The sequence below is a fragment of the Peromyscus californicus genome, unplaced genomic scaffold (assembly GCF_007827085.1).
Source record: "Peromyscus californicus insignis strain IS unplaced genomic scaffold, ASM782708v3 Scaffold_14__1_contigs__length_90479793_seg_2, whole genome shotgun sequence".
In the NCBI taxonomy this organism is placed as follows: Eukaryota; Metazoa; Chordata; class Mammalia; order Rodentia; family Cricetidae; genus Peromyscus; species Peromyscus californicus.
The window spans coordinates 26,617,754-26,631,942 of NW_026294436.1; the positions used below are offsets into that span (position 1 = coordinate 26,617,754).

General features: G+C 35.2%; 1 protein-coding gene across 2 annotated transcripts in view; it reads right to left on the reverse strand.

Annotated features, from left to right (window-relative positions):
* Positions 1–14,173, reverse strand: part of Cfh (complement factor H) — an 81,131-nt gene extending 66,958 nt beyond the window's left edge. Inside the window, exons 1-4 of one of the 2 annotated variants that reach the window (XM_052737108.1) lie at positions 13,983–14,173; positions 3,618–3,803; positions 3,205–3,310; positions 561–637 (exon numbers count right to left, since the gene is read on the reverse strand). In XM_052737108.1, coding sequence (XP_052593068.1) covers positions 561–637; positions 3,205–3,310; positions 3,618–3,803; positions 13,983–14,040 — 427 coding nt within the window. In that variant the 5' untranslated portion in view covers positions 14,041–14,173. The remainder of the gene's footprint in view (positions 1–560; positions 638–3,204; positions 3,311–3,617; positions 3,804–13,982) is intronic. The other variant, XM_052737106.1, reaches the window with a different exon arrangement.
* Between the last annotated feature and the right edge of the window lie 16 nt (positions 14,174–14,189).

The window sequence follows — 14,189 nt, forward strand, 5'->3', positions numbered from 1 at the left end:
AGCATACTGTTAATAGATGTTTCAATCACATTCTCTACCACAGTGGTGGCCTACGTATATCCCTGTAACTGCATGGCTATTAGGGGAGACATTCTTCATGAATATAGCTTTCAAATTCTGACCTTTATTAAGTTGGGATGTGTGTATGTATTATTAATTTTTCAAAACCTAAAAATGAAAGAAAATTTGGCTTTGGTATTTCTAATAATCAGATTGGTCATAAAATCCTATCAATCTCTGTTTGTATTTTTTAATGTTTTTAGATAGTTTTGAGTTTTATTGATGACCTTTGTGTGCCGAGGGTCAAATCCATGATCCCCAAAGAATCTACACTAGCCCTGAGAAATTTACCACCCTCTAGACTTAGTGTACTTAGTACATAGAAATACAAAATAATACTATATCAAAACAGCTATGTTCTGTTTTATACTAGAAACTATAAAATATTATGAATAAGATATACTCAAATGTAAACTTCAAGAATATTTTTCTATAAAATGTGGAAAAATCTTATCTACTTTAGGTGTTTAGTTATTCTTGTCAAACAGCTTTTTATTTACCTTCACATAATGGAACATTATTGGTCCACCCATCTGCATCACATTCACGATAATCAATCTCACCTAAGAGTTGATACCTAAAAACACAAACAAAACAAAGTTGTGTTGAGACATCATGTATTCTTATGTACTTTTAAGCTCTTTACTGTCATGGATGTCCTCCAGTAAGAGATTTTTAAGGAAAAGAAAAATTTTCTCTTTTTTATATTATTCTCATCTTGCTCCTAATTCTTTATAGGAAAAAAAAAAAACCACTTCAGCAGAATAACTTAGTCAAGGAGCTTGGAATTAAAGGTTTACTGGATACTTGCTGTGGAGGAGATGTAATAATAGACTATAAATGTGATACTCTAGCTCCCTTATGAGGCAAAATGTGTCCTCTTCCAACAGAAAAAGCAAAGTTTCCAGTAAAGATTTTCCATCCATAGCAGAGACCAACCTGTTACGCCATGCTCCTTCAGACATTCTGTAAAATTCCACACAAAACTTTCCTGAACCTATGTTCATGGAGGGAGGGGAGAGGAGGAGAAAATTGTTTTCCATACAGAAAAAAACTTTTTGCAATGTCATCTCAAAATCACCCACATGTAGGACAAAAATAAAAAAGATAGCTCATAGGAATCATTCTGCTAAATAATATGTAACTAAACCTATACCCAGCAGAGAAAATAAAGACAGAGCTATAAGACTAAAAAAGGTGAGCAAAAAAACAGGGATGCAATAAGCCTACTCCATCCTTAGCTTTACTTCTGGGTTAAAACAAACAAACAAACAAACAAACAAACAAACATGTGTTCCTCAAGATAGATAAAACATTCTTCATTAAAATTTAAATTAACGTGAACTATTTTTACCTACTGATCCTACATGGTGTGAGGACTCTCATTGATAGGTGTCAGTAATTTCTCCAACAGATTTCTGTTGGTGATGGAAGCTCAATATACAAAGTTCCTGACATAATGGGGTTCTATCAGTGTTTACTCTTTATGTATGTATGTATGTATGTATGTGTGTGTGTGTATATATATATATATATATATATATATATATATATTGAAAGAGATAACAAAAAGTACAAGATAGCCAGAGTCAGAGGAAAATATTCAGCTCATTTCTTCACCAAATTGTAAATATTAAGTTCTGAGACTTAGGGATTCAAATGAAGAAAGCTTATGAGTTTTGATTCTCCTTTTCAGGACAAGGGTGAAACCCAAATCAGGGAGGCTAGCCTGGGATGAAATAATTCAGAGATGAACAGTGGAACAGCCTGAAAAACTCATGCCAAGGCAATCCGTGTTGGCTGTGTGCAATAAGGTGTGTGGTGATGAATGCAAATTGAGATAAAAATGAGTTTACAAACTCTTCTTTAGGTTGTGAACAAGGAGAAGCTACATGAGAAATGAGTTCCTAGTGGGTACTTGCAGGATCTCAGGATTTTTTTTGAAGGGCTTCAAATGTGGGTCATATTGATTTCCCCTGCCTATCCCACGATGCTGAGAAGTTTTCACTTTTGTCAGAGAAGGGATAGGAATGAGGTTATAGTTTATGAACATTGAGTACTTGAGTTTGGGAATGCTTTAGAGCTAATTCCAAAGCCTAAAAAGTTTAAACTGTTATAGTTCATTACCTCAAATTAGGAAATAAAGGGCAACAAAAAGATTCCCTTCACAATGTTTAATTTTATTTATACTTATTTAGAATAATATTATAAAGTTCCTAATTTTCCCAAATGAACTTTTAAAAATAACCTGTGGCAATGAGGAAAACTGATAGAAAATGAAGAGCTGAGGACTCAGTGATGACATCAACTTGAGACCCAGTAGCTGGTCAGAGTCAATGATTCTGAAAAATTAGCTTTTGAGTCCCATATAATAAAAGTAATTTGCATACTACTAAGTTTTAACAATAGCATTCAGGTGATAGAATTTTTATTCATAAGTAAAAGTCTTGCTTTCTTGGTCTATTTTTGGGCCCCAGTAGTGGGACCAGAATCTGGTGGTCAAGAGGTGGCTTTTTGGAACCTATTATCTATGGTGGGATACCTTGCTCAGCCTTGATGCAGTGGGGGAGGAGCTTGGTCCTGCCTCAGCTTGATATGCTATGCTTTGTTGACTCCCATGGGAGGCCTTACCCTTTCTGAGGAGTGGATCGGGCGAGGTGGGAACAGAGGAGAGGATGGAGGGAAAACTGTGGTTGGTATGTAAAATAAATAAATTAATTTAATTTAAAAAGTTAAAATTAAAAAAACCTCTTGCTTTCTTTAAATACTATAAAAGTCTTTTCAACAGGGCTACCATATAACATAGTTGTTTTCACAATTCCTATTGTCCCTAATATATAAAATTGTCCCATTTCACATAATATTGTGCAAATAGTAGAACGTAGTAGGATTTATCAGCTGAACACTTAACTTTTATGTGTACTGACTTAACACTCCCTTATTTCAATACTATGCCAGATTAATCCTAACTCACTTAACTTTTCAATATTGTAAAGACAGCATGGCATTCAAATAAAATTACTCACATGATAGCTTTATGTTTTTTTTTAATGTTAATAGTAAAATTCAGTCTCATTAAAGTACAAACTTGTAGACATCTTACATATAATTTCAATGATAAGCCTTTTAATATTGACAACATACCCGTCATTACAGGTATAAACAACCTTTGCACCAAACTCAAACCCAGTTCCAACTGCCAGCCTAAAGGACCCAAAGGGTGTATCTCCAGGATGCCCACATGGCTTTTCTAAAATTAAAAAAAGAAGATTCAGTATTAATCAACAGTCCATGGACCACACCTTATGTAGGAGTCCAGAGAGCAAGCACATTTGGATATCATTGATTAGAAGGAAAACTGCAAACAGCAAAGGATATTTTATAGTTGAAGCTAAGTGCCTACTTCCATTTTTAATTTTGTAGAATTACTAAATTTTAAAATGATGTTCTATTTTTTAGTTACCATAGTGATGTAACTTTATAGTGTTACAACATAAAACATGTAGTACATTCAAAAGTAAAAGTTTTCTTAAGTTTCTTAAACATGATGTACTTACTCCGACATATCCTGGATGGGTTAGAAGCCACCCATTCTCCATTCTTGCATACTCTAACAATAGTCCCAAGTGTTCGATATCCAGGGCGGCATTTGTAGGTGGCCTGAACACCTTCTTCATATGGTTCGTCAGGCCAAGAACCTGTCAGAATTTCTGTATTTTGTTTTGGAGGAGGACCTTTACAATCTACAATACAAACAAACCAATATTTGACATACCTATTTACATAGACATAATAATCGTTAAATGTAAAAACAAGTGGTATTGTCAACAAAGACAAATTTTAAAAGCTCAACATTTGGGGGAAAGTGAAAGATTAAAAACTGATCATGAAGCATGGGGGCTCACAGAGACTGAACCGCCAATTGGGGAGCCTGTATGGGTCTGACATAGGTCCTCCGGATATATGTTATGGTTGTGTAGCTTGGTGTTCTTGTGGGACCCCTAACAGCAGGAGTTGGGGATATCTCTGACACCTTTGCCTATGCTTGGGACCTTTTCCCTCTTACTGGGTCACCTTGTCCAGTCCTGATATGAGGATTTGTGCCTAGTCTTATTGTAATTTGTATTTAATTTGTTATGCCATGTGCAGTTGATATCCCTGGAAGGCCTGCTATTTTAATTTTTTTTTTTTAAGGGAAATGGAGGAGATATGGATCTAGGGGATAGGGGAGCTATAAGGAATTGGAGTGGGGGGACTGGGAGACATGGAGGTAAGGGAAATTGCAGTTGGGATGTAATGTATGTAAAGAATAAAATTTTTTTTTAAAAAAGAAAAGAACTACTAATGTGATGGAAGTTGGAGCTATCATGTCAAAAAAGGGAACAGAAAAGGGGGCAGAGGCCATAACTCACACTGAAACTGAAAATGTGTGTTTCTGTCTTAGTCAATGAGGGCTGATAGGACAAAAAGTCCACAGATTGGGAAGCTTAAACACAATGTATTCCTAACAAGGAATGTTCTTTGTTCCCAGATGAGTATATTTTCCCTTTATTCTCACATAATAGTTGGGAAGTTGAGGGTGGGATTGGGGGAGCAGAGAGTCAAATAACAATGGACAGACAGAGACAGGTTTAGATGCATAAAACCTCTTTCTCTTATTTTAAAGATGCTGATTTCTTTTTGAGGACTCCACTCTCCTGACCTCATCTAAACTTAATTACATCCCTAAGACCCATCTCAGTTTCAACATAGTGGTTTGGAGACAGAACAAATACAATGTCCACAACAATTGTCTATTGGTCAGCAATTGTATCACTGAAAGTATATCTAAGAAATGCATGTGCATGTGAATCCAATTTCATTTGTGGAAAAGATTATGACAATATGGCTAATATTCAAAGTTAGAAGGTACAACCTCAACAGTTGAATTAATAAACATTTATGATACAGGCATGTGGTAAATATTGCATCAATGCCACAAAATACATGGAAAGGTATCCTAATAATGAATGCAAAACAACAATGTTGTATCAATTCTAGGACTATTAATATCAATATAAAGTTTAAGAACAACATTGGATATATGTAGGCATACACACGCTGTGAAACAATAAGATCAAAACTATAATTATAGCATTGAAGATAACTTGTTCCATTTGGAGGAGATAAACAGGGATCTTCTGGGGTGCTGGAAATTCTCTGTTTCTTGGTGTGAATGAATAATAATTAGTAATATACTATGTTTATAGTTTATTCATTAGTATGTGTTACATGTTTTAAATATATAAAATTAACAAAATTTGCATGTGTTGTATTCTCTTTACTTTTCAATAGATTAACTAAGGGTAGTATATAAAAAGAATGGGCAGAAAATTAATAAGTAATTTGTGCCTCTTGATTGTATTTATTTATTTTTAATTATCATCATCTTATTACTTAAGGGTGTGGAAATTTAAACATCTAGTAACTTTCTCAAGGTATCTGAAAGCAGAAGAACTGAAACTGGGCTTAAGTTTTGCAGACACACTAGCTCATGTTTTTTAACCATGAAATAAATAAATAAATTAGAGGTGCTGTGTTTTCATATTGAGTTTCATAGGAGAAACATTTTATTTACATTTTTAACAGAAAATTTCAGATATATAGGAAAATTTGAATTTATAGTGAAAGCCAATACAGCAAACATCTAGTGCCCACATTTAACTTTTTACTACAATAGCTATGCCTACATCCTTCCATGTACCCATCCTTTTGCTATTTATTATTTTCCCAAGTGCTGGAATTATGGCTATGGAATATTAGTGCTATGGAATAGAATTGTTTTTAATATTGCCCGCTGCTTGCTTTTATAATAAATACCCTGATATTTAAATGATTGTATTAATAAAATCCAACATGTTGGTTCTTAAATGGCAGATTCTAGTGCTTTTTATCTACAATATCTTTAAAATTATTTTACTTGCCAGATGCCTTTTACTTCTTGATTTCATAACAATTTGCCACTCTGTTCTAAACTATATCTTTTAAGGGCAAGAGAATAACCTGAGACATATCCCACCTATAACTTGTATCTATAAGATGTCATTATACAACATGTGATGAAATAAAAGGACCAATATATTTTATAGACTTATTTAGACTTTCAGGTACACATATTTCCTTTGAGTATTTTCCTAATTTTTAGAACATTTGTCTTAGTAAACTTGTGTAATAAATTTGATTTTTCATCATTTCAGTAATTAAGTCTTTTGTACACTAGATGGTGCTAATACCCCACTACCACCATAGCAAAAAACCTGGCACTTCAAAATGTGAGCACTCTGAAAATGAATAATCTTTCTGCTTTCAGTTGCTGCTCAGATCTTCTCCCTTCAAATGCATGTGCTGTTTGTCTTTGTTTAAATTTTCAATATAATATGCACCAGTAACTCATGTTATAGCTAAAATAGTAATAATTCACTGTATTTCTACAATAAGTTAAGCATGTCTTAAGATGGTGACAAACAGGATTTCTCAAGTTCCCCTGAAATATATTCTCAAAAGTTCTAAGTAGATTGTAACAAGTTCTTTTCATTCATGTAGTCGATCGGTCAACATAAATGTACAACAGCACATTTGCTTGAAATAGATGGAAATTGTTAGCAAAACAGGGCAGGTGCTTATTAAACAGGGACCACAGTAATACTTACAAAAGGATAAAAAGATTTTCAGAGGGATAATTTAACTTAAAGCTTCGGTAAAGAAGCAAGCCTTCTGCTTCTAGCTCAAGGTAAATGAGTAAACTCACCTTTCTTGTATCTACATATTTATTCAGATTCTGACAAATAAAATCTGATTCTATGTGTTTGCAGTAACATAATTGACAGTTAATGTTGGTTTCTAAAACTTCCTGTGTTGATTTTCTGTTTATTTGGCTGTATTTGCCAATTTCAAATGATTTTCAGAAAAGGAATGACTGTGTATAGGTTTGACTATCTGAAAACAGGAGTCTTTTTACTTTAACTTGAGGGAGATAAATGTATAATTTTTTAAAGTTAAAAGCAAACATCTGATATTTTAGTAAACATGATTCTCCAGTTTTTTTCATATTCAAATTTTAAGGAGCTAGTACTAACACACAAACCAGATGCAATTCCTTATTTCTAATGCCAATATGTCTCTTAATTATTATTTGAAATGTTCTTGCAGAAGTAAAATAAATCTTAATAAATTTACTTATTTTGTGAAATGTATCACTCGTACCCACACTTTTGGTATATTAAAGACAGAGATAACCTCTTTGTTAATTTACCAGAGCTTCTAAAATGATGTTAGAAAAGAATAAGAGGTATCATTTTTAAAATATTGCCTCTTAACAGATGGTAGAATATACTATAATTAAAAACTACAAGTTCCTTAGAAAAAACAAAGCAAATGAATAAGATGGAAATATCAAAAATAGATACTTTCATTAAATTTCCTTTATGCCTTCCTCTTGATATAAATGAATATTAATTTTATGGATATATGTGAGCCACAGAGGTTTTAATTAATTAAAATATTCAGAGAATTAACAAATAGTGCAAGAATATAGAATTTGTAATTTTTTGAATCAAGAAAAATATCAGTTTCAATAAAGTACTTTAAAAAACAAACTACAAAAATTTTAAGTCCAAATGACACTTAACAACCATCTGAAAAAATTAATTTCTACTTCTAAAATATACAGGGACGATTATGTCGTTTATTTGTAAAAATGTTACCCTTGAGGAAAGCATAGAAAATTAAGGGCCCATGGTGAAACCTCGAAGAAATCAGTGTGGGGAGCAGCTGGTGTTTGTGTGATTGTGAGGAGGCAGCTTGAAATCCTCTCAATCCACACTTGTAACACGAATTGCTAACCAGTCTTATAAATGAAATAACTGGAGCCAGGTATTGGAGTGATCGCTAAAAGATCAGAGAAGCAGAACAAGCTACATCCAACCTCACCTCGCCAACCCTCAGCTGATCTTGTTTTCTCAGACTGAAAGCTACTGAGTCCTCACTCAAATGGATCTCAGCTGAACTGCTCAAAAAACCTAAAAGCTAAAAAAGACCAAAGTTCCTGGTCCTCATGCCTTATATACCTTTCTGCTTCCTGCTATCACTTCCTGGGATTAAAGGCGTGTGTCTTTCCCAAGCAAAGACATGAGATCTCGAGTCCTGGGATTAAAGGTGTGTGCCACCATGCCTGGTTCTGTTTCCAGTGTGGCCTTGAAGTCACAGAGAGTCAGATGGATCTCTGCCTCCCGAGTGAGTGATAGGATTAAAGGCATGTGTGTCTCCATTTTCTGGCCTCTATGTCTATCTAGTGGCTCTTCTGTTCTCTGACCCCAAATAAGTTTATCAGGGTGCACAATATATTGGGGGACACAATACCACCACAGGCACTGCCTGGACTGTGGTCTCCTCACACAAAATATGGTTCCAAGCACATTGTTGTCTTTTTAAAATAAACTGTTAGTATATATTGGATGGTTTTCCTTAGGCTTGAATGGCTGCCTCAAAAAGGAACTTAGCCACAGGATAGAGTAAAAACAAACAAACAAACAAACAAACAAAAAAACCCAACAACAACAACAACAACAACAAATCTGAAAGTTCAGCAGCACCAAAACTGAGGGTTATCAGTGGGATCCTGAGGATTAGGATTAAAACAAAGAGGAAAATGACTCCTTTTGAAATTCTACCCCTAATTCTTGGAGAAGTTACGGCGACTTTACTTGGATGTGTGGGGAGGAGCTCATTTTACAGAACCTCTTTATTTCTTTCTGTATAACTGTTGTTTTCCCCATCCGTTAGCCTCCTCTTTGCCATCATCTGACTAACTCCTCTGCAGAGTTCAAAACCTCCTGCCTGCAGGAGGCTGCGTGCTTGTAATCTCAGCATGCTGGGCAGGGACGACGGTGAGCTGAGGCCAGCTGGTGCTGTGTGGTCCGACTCTGTTTTAGAGAAACAGCCTAAAACTAAAACAGAAAAAAATATCTCTAGCCAAATGTCATCCTCGCTCTCTCCTGACCCATCCTAATTATTTATTTATTAATTTTGCTTTTAAATTAGTATGCAAAGGGTTATATTTTATTATGACTTCGCACCCCTCCACCCCCGCCAGACAGGGATTTTCTATGTAGACCTGGCTGTCCTGGAACTCACTTTGTAGATCAGGTTGGCCTTGACCTCACAGAGATCCACCTGCTTCTGCCTCCCTAGTACTAGGATTAAAGGTGTGCTCTTCTTAAGGCTTTTCAAAGTAGTTTTATTTTATTCTCTCTGATCCTTCTTCCCCATCTCCCTCCCCTGCTGTGCTTGCCTACCAGTGTTCTTTCAGCGTTCATGTCATGTGTTTTCATTGCCCTTTCCTCCACAGTACTTTTTCCACTTCTAGTTCCATGTTCTCTGCAAAATTCACACCCACAAATGTACATATATAATTAAACAAATAATTATTAAGTATATGCACTAAAAACTAGGATACAAATATGAAAGGGAACTGCAGTGTTCGTCTCTGAGTCTAGATTCATCCATTTTTCCTATTAATTTCCTAATTTGTTTTTTTGCAGATGAGAAAGAGAACAACTGCAATATGGCTTGTGCTGTTTGCGTGGTTATAAAGTGATGACTTTGCAAGTGGAAGGGGAATATCTAATTTGCAATTTGTGCTTTGGTTGTAGTTGTGAATTCTTTCTCTTTTGACCTAAACAAGAAGGCCAAACAAATACCAAGGATGAGTGACTTCAGAACTTTTAAGTTGTCTTCTTCCGGCTTTGAAACTATTATGATACTTGTAGTTGAGACTGCAGCAGTAAATCCAACTATCCATTATAATTTGAAATAGAAGAAATGTTTACAAGGTGCATACATGTAAGTCCTGGCTTATCCTATGATAGGTTTACAAACCTTTGATGTGATAAAGGACATAAAGGCAGGATGCTAAGATTGGTTTCATGTGTAAACTAAACCACGGCAGTTTGTGTGCAGACACATATTTTTACCATGTAAATCCAAATTATTTTTTAATTTACTACAGAAATTCCTATTTCTTTTTTACTATTATTTCTTTTAATTAGTATATAATTACATCATTTCCCCCATTTCCTTTTGCCCCTCCCAAACCTCCTACATACCCCTCCTTGCTCTTTTTCAAATTCATGGCCTCTTATTTTCATAATTGTTATTACCTGCACATATGTATATACATATATATTAGTAAATACAACCTGTTCAGTCTGTGTAATGTTACTCTCATGTAAGTTTTAAAGGCTGGTCTTTTCTCTTTTAACGAATTTTTTTTCTCTTGGAAAGGGAAATTGTTGATTGCTCATTCAGAAGGCTTTTGACCATCTGACATTTAGAAGAATTTTTTTTCCCATTCTTATAAGGAAGGACCAGCTATCCCTGTGAATTTAGTTGAGAGAGGTTAATAGAAAACCTGAGCAGGTGGCTCTTGGTGTTGAATTCCAGTGCTTGGGAGGCTGAGGCTGGAAGACCAGGAGTTCAAGGCCAGTTTGGGCCATAAGGTGAGACTCTCTCTCAAAGAATTGAAGTAAGGTGAAGTTAGAAAGCACAGCTGTGATACCAGTGACAGAACTCTGTGCATACAATACTGCATGCCATGATACCCACTCTGTGATACATGTAACACTTCTGTATTGTAACTTGTTTCGTCCTTCTTCACTGAGTCACTTGGGGCACAGGAAACTTTGGTATTCAATATGGCTAAGGCTAGTGGCAGATGTGGTTTTCAGTTAAGATGTGGTGAACCCTACACTATAAGTTGCCTTTGACTTTGGACATAGAGTGCAGGAAAAAGTAAGAGTACTTTCCATATAAATTCTTTCTCTTAAGAAAAGGCAGAAATATTTTACATCATATCATTTGACTTTTTGACATTATATCGTTGCATTTGAAATAAAAGCATAAATAACTTTTCCTTCAGCTCCCCAAAGAGTAACTGTTATTAATTCATAATTAATATATATAACATCAATTTTTCCACATCAGAGTTGAACTAAGTTTGAAAACACCTTACACTTAAAACAACATAATATAGAATTAAACGAATTCTCTATTCTATGATTAAAATCTCTAAGCCTGAAAGGACATTTTTTTTTTTGTCCTTTAAACCTCCAGGATTAAAGAACACTTATCTCCCCAGAAAGCACACAGTGGTTATTTGGTTGTGTTTCAGCACAGGTTTAATTGGTTCATTTCAGCAATTCTGGGCTGCGGCCTAATTTCATACAATATCCAATTGTGAGAGTAAAATGTGCGCTTGGAAAGCTTGGGTATAATCCATTCCCCAGAACTGAAATTACACAGCTTGATTGAGGAACTTTCACGTTACAGGTTGTCCTGTAAATCTGACCCAATTCTGAACAGTGTGTGATTTTGCAAGAAGCAGCATTTACTGTTCCTAGCAGCTAGGGGTGTGAACGCAGGCAGGCATTGCACTAAAAAGGTATTAGGAAGCCCTTGACACATGGAAAAGGGAAGACAAAAGCAAAGCTGGGCTCATAGTGCTTCCTTTTTAATTTTTTTCTTAAAGTTGTTTTTTGTTTTTTTTTTTTTAAATATGGGCACATGTAATATCCAGTTGCCATGCCTGCACGTGGAAACTGGAGCATGGTCTGAGGAGGTGTTTTTCTTCCTTTCACCAGGTGGGTCCTGTGGCTTTAACTCAAGTAGCCAGATTCTGTGGCCAGAGACTTCATTAACGTGTCCAGCTCACCTGCTAGTTAGCATTGGTTTTTGGAAGAATGTTGATCTCTATCGGAGCAGAAAAGATTTATGAAATGCTTGCATTTTTCTTCCCGGCTTAGGAAAGTCTATTACGATAGTATTTCACAACCATTTTTTAATCAGCCCACTACCCAGTGTCTGATGTGGGGAATAGAAACAGAAGCAAATATTGAAGTGCATATGTAACTATTTTTAATTGATCCAAGCTATCCTGCAGGGTGAAATTCCTGTTAAGTGGATAGTCTGTTCAAATTGTTTACATTTGAGACAGACACAGGCTACTAACCAAGCTAACAATGAGGAGGGAGCTCTGTGTCCACTGAAAATCCGTGGAACTTCTCATATCTGTTCTTGCATTACAGGCACTTTGTGGATATTATGAGGTTACCCCACATAATGCTTTAAATACTAAACTCCCGCTTCATCTCTGACTGTACAGCCCTTGAAATGGTAATGTGTATGGTGCATCTGCCCAACTCATCAGCAAGAACTGGCACCACATTTGAATATATACCAATGAAAATTCAAATCCAACAGTAACAGGAAAACCAACTGGAATCCATGATATAAGTGAGAATTTTAAATCATTAACATTAAATTATCATGTAAACTCCATGGCACTTCCTTTTAATATTGAAAATTTCACTTTGTAGTTATGTAAATAGCTTAATTTCACTTGTATCATTTAATGTTTAAAAATTAGCTAGAAATAAAATAGATCTTTCTTTCCCAATATATATCTTTAAAAATCTCTCAGCAAGCATTATGAAAGTAGAACATTAAAATAAATCAAAAGCATTGACTTATGAAAAAAGAAAAGTTTGAGTTACATTTAATAATATCAACACTGCTTTAGAACTCCTGGCTGATATAATCATATTTCATCTTAATAATACTCATATTTTCATATATAAGGAAATGACTGCCTTAGTCTACAAGGTATCTGAATATAAGACTTATAAGCTAAAATTCAAACCATAGTATTAGAAAATATAGACGAAAAAGTTCACTCTTTCAAAAAGTATATTAAACAAACATAAATATTTTTTAGGATTCTACCAAAAGATATGACTGAGAAACCATGTCTGCCTTTCTTATCTGGATTGGTAAGTATCCAGTTAGAGCTGGCTTGTTAATATTTCCCAGTGAGTAGAGGCTGCAGCGAAAGCTCAAATAGCAAAGTGTTGGCTAAGTGAAACGTCTGGGGAAATGATTAACATTATGTTATTCACTAGATAATACAGCAAATGCTAAGTCAGGTATGGCTGTCGCTCACACCTATAACCTCAGCATGACACAGGAGGACTACAGTGAGTTCAAGGACAAATTAGGCTGTAGTGACACCCTATTTAAAAAAAAAGAAAACAGAACAAAAAGAAAAGTTAATTGAGTGTTTATCACTTCACTAGTTACCTATCATGAACTAGGAAAGCAAACCCCTTCCTTGGATAAAGTGAACAATTTTGGAAGAATTGAACTGAATGATGGAGTCAGAGCTTCTGTTACTGACAAGGGGGAAGAGTGCCAATAATCACATTACTCAGTCCACAAATGCCTTCCACAAGCGATATGTTCCCTACATACTCACAGGGAAAAAAGAAACGAAATAAATCAGATCTCACAAATATTATATGCAGATTATGTGTCAAATTTTATAATCTTTTTATTCCCATACATGCAGTTCTTATGTACAAACCTTTTAAAGCCATGGCAGTATCAGTTCTAAGTGATGTTTTTAGGAAGTGTTAGAATTTATGCCTGAAATAAATCCACTCCCTAAAACACTTGTAAAAATTTTCATTGAGTATAAATATTTACATTTTTTTTTTACTAGTTTTACGTGAAGTATTTCAGGGATACTCATGCAAAGGCAGGGGTTTGTATTATGCGTTAACTACAAGTTAAATGACTCTGCCGAATTATGGATCACACAAACACGTTTTAAGTTCTGTCTGGAGTTTTACTTTAGGATGAACCATCAATTATGGCAGCCAAATGAACTGCTTGCAGTTTTTAAACTTACCACCAAAAGCCATTAAGCTACAGACCAGGAATTACTTCCCATTTTCTAGCCTTCATTTGAGTGATTGCTATGAGAAATATCTGCAAATGTTGTATAATGCGGCTCCGCCAGAAGAGAGAAAGGCTATCTGTTTTAAGCTTACCTTCTGCTACACAAACAGTCCATAATACAAGCCAAATAACTCTTGCTGATAGTCTCATGGTTTGGATCTTTCTGGGACGCAGAGAAGTACAGCACCATCCAGTTCTCCCCTGCTAAGAACTGTGGTTACTGCAGGGACAGACTTGCCTCAAAAGGAAGTTGAAAATCGGTTTAGGAAATCAGGATCACTAGATGCTCCGCCCCCCAG